This window comes from Mesoplodon densirostris, chromosome 6 (genome assembly GCF_025265405.1).
Source record: "Mesoplodon densirostris isolate mMesDen1 chromosome 6, mMesDen1 primary haplotype, whole genome shotgun sequence".
NCBI lineage: Eukaryota > Metazoa > Chordata > Mammalia > Artiodactyla > Ziphiidae > Mesoplodon > Mesoplodon densirostris.
In genome coordinates, this window is record NC_082666.1 from 23,563,685 (window position 1) to 23,576,258 (window position 12,574).

General features: G+C 39.8%; 1 protein-coding gene across 1 annotated transcript in view; it reads left to right on the plus strand.

The window, feature by feature from the left end:
* The first annotated feature begins 811 nt into the window (after nt 1-811).
* Nucleotides 812-12,574, plus strand: part of FRMPD1 (FERM and PDZ domain containing 1) — a 46,769-nt gene continuing 35,006 nt past the window's right edge. Inside the window, exon 1 of the mRNA XM_060101504.1 lies at nt 812-912. Within this exon, the coding sequence (XP_059957487.1) occupies nt 812-912 (101 nt within the window). The remainder of the gene's footprint in view (nt 913-12,574) is intronic.

Genomic DNA, 12,574 nt, shown 5'->3' on the forward strand with positions numbered 1-12,574 from the left:
CATAAAATCTATATTTGTATTTGCTTGTATAGGCATACAGAAACTCTGGAAAGACAAATATCTCAAGTAGGAGAGCAGTGATTATGTATGGGTGTGGGAACTGAGTGGCTGGGGGCAGGGAAGGATAGAGAGGAGACCGTTCACTGTACAAAAATCTTATTTTTATTATTATGATAAGAACGCACTTAACGTGAGATCTACCCTCTTAACAAATTTTTAAGTGCACAATACAGTAACTATGTATCCTTTTTTTTTTTTACAATCTGGGGTTTGAATTATACAAATTCAAAATTACCTATTCAAAAATTAGAATTTCCTATTCAAAAATTATATATAAAATATTGAGCAAAAGAAGCAGCACTCAGAAGAGTAGGCACAATGTGATTAGAATGCTTCCATGTCCATGCAGTTCCTGATGCAGGCAAAATGGAGCTGTGCCGTCCAGGGATGCACACATAGTTGAGGTGGCAGGGGGCAGTGTCACACAGAAGGTGTGTCTCTGACAGTGGGTCATAGTCACAGTTTGAGAAGGCTTATCTATTTTATTCCCTAATCCTTACGTTGAACCGTTTAAGATGTAAAACCTATCTGTGTACCACAAGACTGTGGACTCCTTAGGGCAGAGGGCTGCTAAAGTTCACTCTGTAGACACTGAGCACCTGTGTATGTTAGTTTCAGATAGAGAGCCCTAGTTATTTGATCAGCATGTCTTAAAATTGGCAAATACAGGAAGCATCATAGTGATTTGTCAGAATCTTCTTCCAAATGTTTTGGTTAGCTTCTTAAGAAAACTTTTCTTCCTTTTAGGTAAATGGAAGTGCTGGAGACCAGTTTATTCCAGACACGGAAAGCACACAGAATAGAACAAATTGTGGCAAGATGGCTCCGGCGCTCCCGGGACAGCTCGGCCCGGTAAGGCTCCTGGGTTGGCAGAGATTTCTGTCTGTAAGGGTTCGGTGTCCCCGTGGGAGGAAGTTTTGCAGTCTTGGCAGCGTCTGGGGATCACTGTCTCCGGCTTGCTTTGTTCTTAACACCCTGTGATGGAAGAAGTGTAAATGGGTCAGCAATTTCGCTGGAGTGCCTTTCTCTCTGTCCCTTTCCAAATCCTCCCCCTGTATTCTTCAAGGGCACCCACAGACACACAGAGATACTCACACCAAACTCATACATGCATTTACAGAGACACGCACATTCACACACAGATGGACTTATACACACTGACACACTCATACCCACATACTTGCACACATGTGCCTATACACTCTGGAACACACACTGTTTTGAATCCACACTCACACATGATCACTGTCCCTGTCTCTGGCTGTCTCACACACGCCCCTTGTCTTAGTACTTGATGTCAGACAATCTGCTGTTTATACTCTTTCCCTGTCTTTGTTTACAGCAGCTGTTCCTTCCTTGCAGGCCCTATTTCATTCTAAACAAAATGAAATGAAATCAAATACAGATTTGATTTGACTGCTACAAGAGAACTTAAAATATGTTGTGTTTCAAAGCGCTCATTTTCAGTCTCAGATTTCCCATCTGGCGCTGACACAGAGATGAAATATCACGTGTCAGGTGTTTCTGAGACATATTCTTCCAAAGGAACTGGAAACAGCTGTTGTGCTGCTGAGCAATAAACCTTGCTCAGGGCTGCACCGCCCTGGGCCAAGTGCTCAGATCCTCACACACTACGATGAGATAAGGCTGGGAGAATTAGCCCTATTTTACAGGTGAAACCCTGAGGCTCAGAGAGTGACTAGTTTACGACCATCCCCACCCCCTTCTCTGAAACCTTTGATGGGTCCTCATCTTCTACAGTATGAATTTAAACATTTTTTGGTTAGACATTCAAGGCGCTCCATGGTTGACCCACAATCCATTACAGCTATTTGTCTTACTGTTCTGCTTCATCAACATCATACTCCAGCTGAAATGATCTACTTGCTATTCCCCTACTACAAGCACCCGACTTCCCCTTCCACCCCTTAGACCTGGGTTTCTGTGCCACATCCCTTCCTCCCATCTCCATGTGTCCAGAACCCACTCATAGTTCAAGGTCTAGCTGAAATGCTGGGTCTCCCATGAAGTGTTCCCCAGCCCACAGTCAGAATTAATCTCTCCCAAGGGGCCCCATAGTATTTGGTTTGTAGCATCAGCATTGTGCTTCTTCCGGTGTGTTCAACTTAAATTTGAGCACATCCCTTTTCTTTCTTTTAGACCACAAGCTCTATGGAGGGCAGGGAGAGTACTGGCCACATCTCATAGCCCAGAGATGATTGAGCTCCAGGAGATTGCAAGTAGTCAGGTAGTGCTTGGTGAATGAATGGGAAAACTCCTACGTACGTTGTTTTCTAAAGTGGATTCTGCAAAACCTAGTCCTGTGTGATGCTTTCTACTAAAAAAATGTTCCATGGCCAGATATATTTAGGAAGTGATGCAGCCTATATCCCACTCCTACCCACCCACTCTTGGTGATTCATAGTGCGTTTTAGCACATTAAAGGCTCTGAGAAGTCCTGCAGGAAAAGACCTGTGTAACTTTAACTTGATGTTGCCTGAATATTTGACCTTGGAACTCTCTAATATCTAGCTTCTCTCACAGAATGTAAATGAAAGGCAACATTGGCCTCTAGGAAGCTTTTTTTTTTCACATCTATTTTGAGATATGTTTCACATACCATAAAATTCACCCACTTAAAATGTACAGATTTATTTAGTGTATATACAGTTTATATTTAGTGTATATACAAAATTATGCAACAATCTAATTTTAGAACACTTTCAATACCCCAAAAAGAAACCCCATAACTGTTAACAGTCATTCCCCGTTTGCCCTTCCCCCAGCCCTAGGCAACCACTCATCTACTTTCTGTCTCTATAGATTTGCCTATTCTGGACATTTCACATAAATAGAATCATACAATATGTGGTCTTTGTGACTGGCTTCTTCACTTAGCATAATGTTCAAGGTTCACTCATGTTATAGCATGTTTGGCATGTAGCATTATTGCCAAATAATATTCCATTATGGAATATTTTCTATGTCCATCAGTTAATGTACACTTGTGTTGTTCCACTTGGGGCTATTATGAATAATGCTGCTATGAACATTTGTGTAAAAGTTTTTCTTTGAACATATGTTTTCATTTCTCTTGGGTTTGTACTTAGGAGTGGAATAGCTGGGTCATTTAGCAGCTTGATGTTTAACCTTTTGAGAAACTGTCAGACTGTTTTCCAAAGTGGCTGCACCATTTTATATTTCCATCAGCAGGGTATGAGGGTTCCAATGTCTACACATCTTTGTCAGCACTTGTTATTATCTGTTTTTTTTATTATAGACATCCTAGTGGGTGTGAAGTGGTACTGTATCTCATTGTGGTTTTGATCTGTATTTTCCTGATGGCTAATGATGTTGAGCATCTTTCCATGAGTCTAGTAGGAAGTTTGTTTTCCAAGTGCTTGAGAAAGAGCAGAAAAAGAAGGAAAGCTTCCTGGCAGTGTCCATGGAAGGCATCATTTCTGTGTTTCTAGGATAAATCACATGTAGCCTTATTTAAATTGTTTCTCACCTCTAATCCTGCAGCCTTGATTCAGGCTGGGTTCTTGGTGTCCTCAGATTACTCGAAAATGATCAAGAACTGAAAAGCATAAATAATTGCAGTTTCCCTGGAGTAGAGTAGATGGTACCACCTGCCACCCAGTTGCTTAATCAGGAGACCCGTGAGTCAAACTGAATTTTCCTCTCTTCCTCACACTCTGTTTCCACCCCATCAGCAACTCTTGTCAGTTCACCTTCAAACATATCTCCGATCTGTCCACCTCTCTGTCCCTGGGGGGCACTGCCGTGGTCACTCACTCTTTCTCTGCTCCACCCTGAAGCCATAGTGGACTCTTTGGAATACAAACTGCTCGTGTCCCACATGCTCACCCCAGGCTCTACCCCACCCCAAACCATTTAGTGGCCCACCGGCCATTGCGCCACGGCCTGCAAGTCCCTTTATGATCTGTTTCTGGTCTAACTCTCCAACTTCATCTTGCTTCTCCTGCTTCCTTGGCAGAGTGCTTACCCACCTCACCACACTTTATAATAACATATCCATTTAGTTACTTGTTCTTTGTCTACCCTCCCCCACCTGTTTATTATATGACTCTCCTACTCCAACCCTCCTGCCACATATGAGACCAAAGACCATGACTGTCTTGTCTTACAAAGTATCTTCAGCCCTAGAAGAGTGCATACATAGTATGTAGTATATGTTCAATGAATTCTTATTAAGGGCTTTCATAGTAAGGGACTATATTATTTATTTAAAATATATTTAAATTTTACATCCTTTCTTCTTCCAAGAGGAATTTTTGATGGCTTACAGTTTTTTTTTGTTTTTGTTTGCGGTACGTGGACCTCTCATCTCTCGTTGTGGAGCACAGGCTCCGGACGCGCAGGCTCCGGGCGCGCAGGCTCAGCGGCCATGGCTCACGGGCCCAGCCGCTCCACAGCATGTGGGATCTTCCCAGACCGGGGCACGAACCCGTGTCCCCTGCATCGGCAGGCGGACTCTCAACCGCTGCGCCACCAGAGAAGCCCCAATGGCTTACAGTTTTAAAACATATAAAAACTTTTAAATAAAGACTGGAAATTTTGTAAATAGATTGCAAACCAATTAGATGTAGGATTTAGCATTTGAGTACTAACATTGGCTCTGAGTTTCCTGATAGCCAGCTCAAGAAATGAAAGAAGTACATTGAAGTGTTTTTTATAGTCCAGAAAAAAGGCAACATAGGGACTTGCCTCATGGCGCAGTGGTTAAGAATCCGCCTGCCAGTACAAGGGACACGGGTTTGAGCCCTGGTCTGGGAAGATCCCACATGCCGTGGAGCAACTAAGCCTCTGCGCCACAACTACTGAGCCTAAGCTCTAGAGCCTGTGAGCCACACCTACTGAGCCCGTGAGCCACACCTACTGAGCCCGCATACCACAGCTACTGAAGCCCGCTCGCTTAGAGCCTGTGCTCCACAACAAGAGAAGCCACTGCAATAAAAAGCCCGTGCACTGCAACGAAGAGTAGCCCCGGCTTGCAGCAACTAGAGGAAGCCCATGCACAGCAACGAAGACCCAACACAGCCAAAAATAAAAAATAATAATAAATAAAATAAATTTTTTAAAAAAGGAAACATAGAAGTTAATCTGTAGTCATATAATTTTACATGCATCTTTTAGCAATCCTGTTTTTTTTTCAGACTTTTAAAAGCTTCCACTCATTTCAGCCAGTTGTACTTGCTTACTTGTAATTGCCATTTTTTCCATAAAAGTTAAACTTTATCTCTGACACTAATTGAATTGTCTAGGAGGAAATTAGTCAAAAATAACAATTTCCATTTCCAAACATTATTAAATAAGTTGTTAACTTTTATGAACCTTGGTAATTTTAGAGCTTTATAATGCATCTTAAAATGGATGTTTTTCTGGGGAAGAGTGTCAACTTTTAAAGTTGCTTTGATATCTTCAATTTTAAATTAATTTTCAGTGGGTGGTTATACAATCACTAGTCAAATTCAGATAGTGGCACTCAGTTTGAATGTGTGTGTGTGCTTGTGTAGATTGCAAGCCTAGTGATACCTATAATTGTAGAAATACAGAATTACTCAGATATTATTAAGATGACTACTCTCTTACTACTTAATTTCACATTCCAATATAAAAATAACATTTACAGTATCAATGCTTTTTTAGAAATAACTAACCCCCCAAGTGGTCTTTGTGACATGTTTTGAATTTCTGTAAAAATAGTGTAATACAAACTACTTAATAAAAGCTGCAACATAGTGACATTACATTATAAACTATTTTTAACCATTTTACTTTGAACTAAATTGTCATCTTCTTAACAGCTTTGTATAACTAGGGAGGTGATAAACTGAGAATGACATGTTATAGAATACTTTTCCACTTAATTATGCCATTTTTTTGTCTCCTACAATTTTCAATTTTTATATAGTTAAATGATATTCTCTTGGTGATTTCTTTAATTGCTTCTAAGCTTAGAAAATCCTCACCCAATAAATAATTTAATTAATTAATTTTCAATTTGATAGTTTAAGATATTTTATATTTAATTTTTAAATTTGGAGTTTATTTTCATATAGGTTGTGAGATGTAGATCTAACTTGTTTTTTTCCAAAATAAGTAATGTTTGCATCACCATTAACTATGAGTGATCTTTCCTTTCTTCACTTTTATTATATATGAAATTCTTGTGTCTGTGAGTGGGAAATTGTATCTCTTCCTGGACTAGCTATTCTGTTCCATTGATCTAACGGCCTGTTTTCACACACCTGTATTAAAACTATTTACATTTATTATCTATTAAACTAGACTTTTTTTTTTTTTTCTTTGCGGTACGCGGGCCTCTCACTGTTGTGGCCTCTCCCGTTGTGGAGCACAGGCTCCGGACGTGCAGGCTCAGCGGCCATGGCTCATGGGCCCAGCCGCTCTGCGGCATGGGAGATCTTCCCGGACCGGGGCACGAACCTGTGTCCCTTGCATCGGCAGGCGTACTCTCAACCACTGCGCCACCAAGGAAGCCCTAAACTAGACTTTTATTGCTCTTCATTTTCCATTTTTTTTTACTCTTACCTACCTATTCTTCCATGTGAACTTTAGAATAATTTTATTGTATTATTAAAATAATTTTGCATAAGATTTACTGAATTCTCTTATGCTTAATCAGAAATAGTTTTATAGAGCAGGAATTAAAAATAATAAAGAGTTTGATGAATTTGATGCTTTCATCTTGGTGCTTGGTTTTTTTTTTTTTTTTCTTTTTGCTGTATGCGGGCCTCTCACTGTTGTGGCCTCTCCTGTTGCGGAGCACAGGCTCCGGATGCGCAGGCCCAGCGGCCATGGCTCACGGGCCCAGCCGCTCCGCGGCATATGGGATCCTCCCAGACCGGGGCATGAACCCGTATCCCCTGCATCGGCAGGCGGACTCTCAACCACTGCGCCACCAGGGAGGCCCTTGGTGCTTGGTTTTATCCTCAGGGTTTAAAAAGATTTCTTTCCTTCAATTTATCTTGAATCTTAATACTAGTGAACACACATGCACATGTTTGCGCACATGTGCACACACCCACATGTAGACACAGGCATACATATTCACACATATGCACACACGCACACACACATGCATCATGGCATCATTGTATCAGAGCCCTGGCTATTGGTTTTGCACTCTTTACAAATTTACTTGTTCATTATGACCATAGTCTATTTACTAATTATAAGGATGGTATCTTTGACCTTTATAATACTCCTAATGATGTAGAAAGACCATTTCAGGTACCAGTTTTTTATTGCTCTTTGACCCATGGGCAAAAGCAGAAAGACTCGAACAGAATAGGTTAGAAGGCGCCTGTGCTGCATCTGCAGGGTTGCCATTGTCTCCTGAACCTCCTTTTTAAAGTAACAGTGGAATAATTTCTCCTCCTCTCAACTGTAGGCCTTTGCACTATACTCACAATATGTACAATCAGTGGTCCCCTAGAAACTTTCACAGCCACAAGCATAGTCCTATGATTATGACTACATGATAAATTTCTTTCTGGTACAAGCTGCTACTTCTATTTCTTCTTTCTTTGAATAAACTTTAGATTAAAAAGCCAGTTTATACCAGATGTTAGCTTTTAAAATCACTCAAGCTGAACATAATACAGTGTTTAACCATAGATTCAAAGTAGTTTCTCCACATCCTGCTGGAACTCAAAGGTGAATTCTTTGTTGTTACAAGATAGAGGCAAAATATATTTTCCAACCTATTAGAGAGCAGATAAAAAGCCGGGGAATATTTGAAACCTAATCTATCTCTATGTGTTATTTTTTCTTCTCAGCATTATTGATCAGCTCAGTATGAACTTATGACCCATAAAATATAGAATTAGTCTACCCGAGGCTATTTTCATGATAAATTTTTCATGTTTTTTCTAGTTCTACCTTAGGCTTGATCCAGTTATCTGACAGGAATTCTATTAGTGTCACCAGGTCTTATGCTGTTACAAAGTAAAATTGCAGCAATGACCTCAGATTTATGATTTGAAACCATTACAGAGGCATCAGACATAGGTTTTTGGATTGTCAGCGCTTACTTTGATATTTATAAGGTTCTTCAGAGGAGGAAATTTTGCTACAGAGATCATTTCCTTCAGTTCTCTGTCATATATTGAACATTCTTTGTGAGGAGAGGCCACGGTTTGGTCCTGTTCTTAAGCAATCCCTTTCCAAACAAAAGCTGAAATGTGGCCTTTGGGGAAAATGTCAAAAAACAGACTTTGGGCCAAAGTTCCTGATGCCATCCAGGGATTAGTCAGCACAGCGGGGCTTCATTTGTCTACCGTTGTTGAGGAGCATACCATTCCAAATGTAAAAGTCAGATAAATGAAGCCTACCCACTTGAAAAGCATCAAAATGGATTCTGTTCTAAATATGGTAAGGTCTTTGGTTTTCTTTTGGTCTCCAAACATTTATTAAGCCGTGTTCTGTGCCTAGCATTGAGTTCAGCACATGGGGCAAGAAAGACACGGTTTTGCCATATGAGCTGTTGTCTAGAAAGGACAAGAGACTTCACACTGGTCATTTCAAAGATGATGTGTGTTTCAAAAAGGGATGTACAGGTTCTGTGTACAGGTTCAGCAGAGGGAGAGGAATATTTCTGCCAAAACCAGAAGATCGAGTAGGAGCTGGGCAGATAATGTATGGTTGGGTGTTTTGGGAAATCTCTAAAGAGTGTTATGTTAGGGGTTGGGGGTATTCTAGGCAGAGGGAAGACCTTGTGTATTTGAGGAACTCCAAGGATACTAGTTTGGCTGGAACAAAAATATCGAGAGAATAAGTGGCTTCATTGTAGAGGCTTCAGTGGTGGGCAGGCGCTGTATTAAGCCATATTAAGGATTTTGGATTAGGCCATTTAGTCAGGGCAGATATATGAGCAGGTTTGCATTTATAATATCAGTCTGGTTCCTGGATGGAGAATCATTCAGGTGAGATAAGAATGAAAAGTGGGGAGACCAGCTAGGAGACTGGTCTCCTACAGAAATCTTCAGGACAGGTAACAGGGTCCTGAAATAGAATGGTGGTCATGGAGATATAGAGATAAATGGACATCTTGGAGATCTTTTGTAGTACTGACGGATAGGATATTAGGGGTGAGAGCAGGGTAAAGTCAAAGATGACTCCCAGGAGTCTGGCTTGAGCAACTGATCCTCGTCCTGATACCATTTACTGAGCTCTGGGACATGGAAAAGATGGGTCTTGATTAGGACGATTGTCATAAGGCTGAGCTATATTTCAAATTAAGCAAACAAAGCACAAATGACAAACACTGAACTCTGTCACATTCAAATTGTCTGCTATTTATTAGTGGTTAAATATACATTTCCACCTTTGCTAATCATATTAGAGGTACTGTTTTGCATCATGCTCTCTCTATATAGTATTTTGCTCATGTATTCACCTAATAAGCACAGATGCTTTCTGTGGGCAAAGTTCTTCACTCGGTACGGTGAGAAATACAGAGGTGGGTAAAAAGTGGTTCCTGCATTCCAAGAATTTACCGTCTATTCGGGGTGATGATATATGGAATCAGTTATCACTGAAGTTGAGGTGCTCTAGGCCAAAAGAGCTCAGAGCTGAGAGAACTTGTGTCTAGCTAGGAAATCAGAGAAGGCATTTTGGAAGAGGCAGCATTTGAGCTGGGCTTTGATTGGCCTCACATTTTCCTGTGAGGTAGCTGCATGAACTGAGGCCCAGATGCAAAACTGGTGCAGCAGGTAAGATTAGGCTGGAGTGATAGCCTGGGAAGGAGAGTGGGTAGGGAATGTTGGCCAGGGCCTAAGACTTAAAGACAAAGGAACATGAGAGTAAGGTTGAGGAGTTTAACTTTTATCCTGTGAGTGATGGGGAGCTGTGGGGACAGAATAATTTGATCTCTCCCTTAGGAAGGGGGTTTGAACCACAGTTTAGAAGATGCTCTGGAAGGGTATTTTCTAAGCTGTGTTTCCATGTATGTCTAAGATTCACAGGCTTGTGGTACTTCATTGATGTAGAGTCTTGGGGCAATTCCTTACTATGCTTGATTTATCTGTTCTCTGTTGGGTGGTTTCAAGTTTTTGCACTATTCTAAATAAAACTATGGTAAATATTTTTGAATATTCAAGAGCTAGGGTCTTTTGAGTTCATACTCTGTTCTAGGACTTTATGGCACAAGGAACACAGAGATGAATAAGAGCCACCCTTATCTTCTAGGAATTCATAGCCTAGTGCCAATAATATTTTATTTTGGGGGAGGGCAGTTATTACTTTGAGGAATGTCAGTCAAAACGGTAACAGAAGTTCAAAGAAAATGATCAAATTTTAAATTCATATGATAATTTCCCTGATTATTTTCCAGAGAGATTGAATAGCCAATTTATACAGTCAACCTTAAATACCAGGGCCCATACATGTTGGGCTTTATTATTTTTATTCATATTTGGTGCTTTAGTAGACTAGTTCTCTGTAGTCCTTTCAGTTGTGCTTCTTCAATGACTAAGGTTGCACATTTTCTGTTATTTACCAACTTTTTTTCTTCATGTGCAAGTTGTCAATTCACTTGCTTTGAGCATGTGAAATCTGGGTACTTACTGCATGTATTTATGCCCATTCTGCATATATTTTTATTGTAAGCTTTTTCCCTCTAGGATTTTATTTTTTTAATTGATTTACTTATTTTCAACAGTTCTATTTAGATATAATTTACATGCCATGCAGTTCACCCACTTAAAATGTACAAGTCACTGGTTTTTAGTGTATTCACAAGGATGTATAGCCATCACCACAATGAATTTTAGAAGATTTTCATCACCCCAAAAAGAAACTCCATACATATTAGTAGTCACTCTCCATTTCCTTTCAAAACCCTCCTTCCCCAGCCCTAGGCAATCACTAATCTACTTTCTGTCTCTATAGATTTACCTATTCTGGACATATCACATGAATGGAATCATACAATTTGTAGTCTTTTGTGGCTGACTTCCTTCACTTAGCATAATGTGTTCAAGGTTTATCCATGTTATAGTATATATCAGTATTTCATTCCTTTTTATTGCTGAATAATAGTCTACTATGGAATATTGTCTTTGTCATTTCATTAGTTGATATACACTTGGGTTGTTTCCACTTTGGAGCTATTATGAATAATGTTGCTGTGACCATTTGTGTGCAAGTTTTGTGTGGACATAATGCTTTCAGTTTTCTTGGGTATATACCTAGGAGTGGAATTGCTGGGTCATATGGTACTCAATGTTTAGTCTTTTGAGGAACTACAAGACTGTATGAGGGTTTCATTTTCTCCACCTTAGCCAACACTTGACCTATCTTTTTGATTATAGCCATCCTAGTGGGTATAAAGTGTTATGTCACTGTGGTTTTGATTTATATTACCATAATGGCTAATGATCTCTTCTTGTGCTCATTGGCTGTTTGTATATTTTCTTTGGAGAAATATCTATTCAAATTATTTGCCCAATTTTTATTTGGGTTATTTGTCTTTTTTGTTTAAGTGTATTATAAGAATTCTTTATGTATTCTAGATGCAAGGTCCTTATTAGATATATGATTTGCAAATATTTTCTCCCATTTTGTGGGTTGTCTTTTCACTTTCTCAGTGGTGTCCTTTTTTTAAAAAATAAAACTATTTATTTATTTATTTTTGGCTGTGTTGGGTCTTTGTTGCTGCGTGTGGGCTTTCTCTAGTTGTGGTGGGGGGGGACTACTGTTCATTACGGTGGCTTCTCTTGTTGTGGAGCATGGGCTCTAGGCTGCAGGCTTCAGTAGTTGTGGTATGCGGGCTCAGTAGTTGTGGCTCATGGGCTCTAGAGCACAGGGTCAGTAGTGGTGGCGCACGGGCTTAGTAGCTCCATGGCATGTGGGATCTTCCTGGACCAGGGCTCAAACCTGAGTCCCCTACATTGGCAGGCGGATTCTAAACCACTGCACCACCAGGGAAGTCCACAGTGATGTCCTTTGAAGCAGGAGAGTTTTTAATTTTGAAGAAGTTCAGTTTATCTGTGTTTTCATTTGTTGCTGTGCGTATCTAATATGACACCAAGGTCACAAAGATTTATTCCTATATTTTCTCCTAAGAGTTGTATAGTTTTAGCTCTTGTATTTAGGTCTGTGATTCATTTTGAGTTAATTTTTGTAGACAAGATGAAGAAGTTATAAACTTTTATCATTTAATATTTCTCCTTGTGTCCTATTCTGTTATCTAATCTTTTATTTATTTGTATTTATGTATTAGCTATTGAAATTCACATTCAAACCATCCATCTTATATCTTATGCCTGTCTCTAATTTTCTAATCCTTAAAAATGTGTCTCCTCTCCAGAAGCTGGCATAAAGGGTCCATATTTATTTCTAGTTTTTATAAGTCTCTCTTTTGACCTTTTTGAAATGTAATACTTTGTATGGTGTTTAGTACTGCAGTGTGGTGATTATGTCACCATGTTGAGTTATTTCTGGCTAGCCACCTAATATTTTAAAA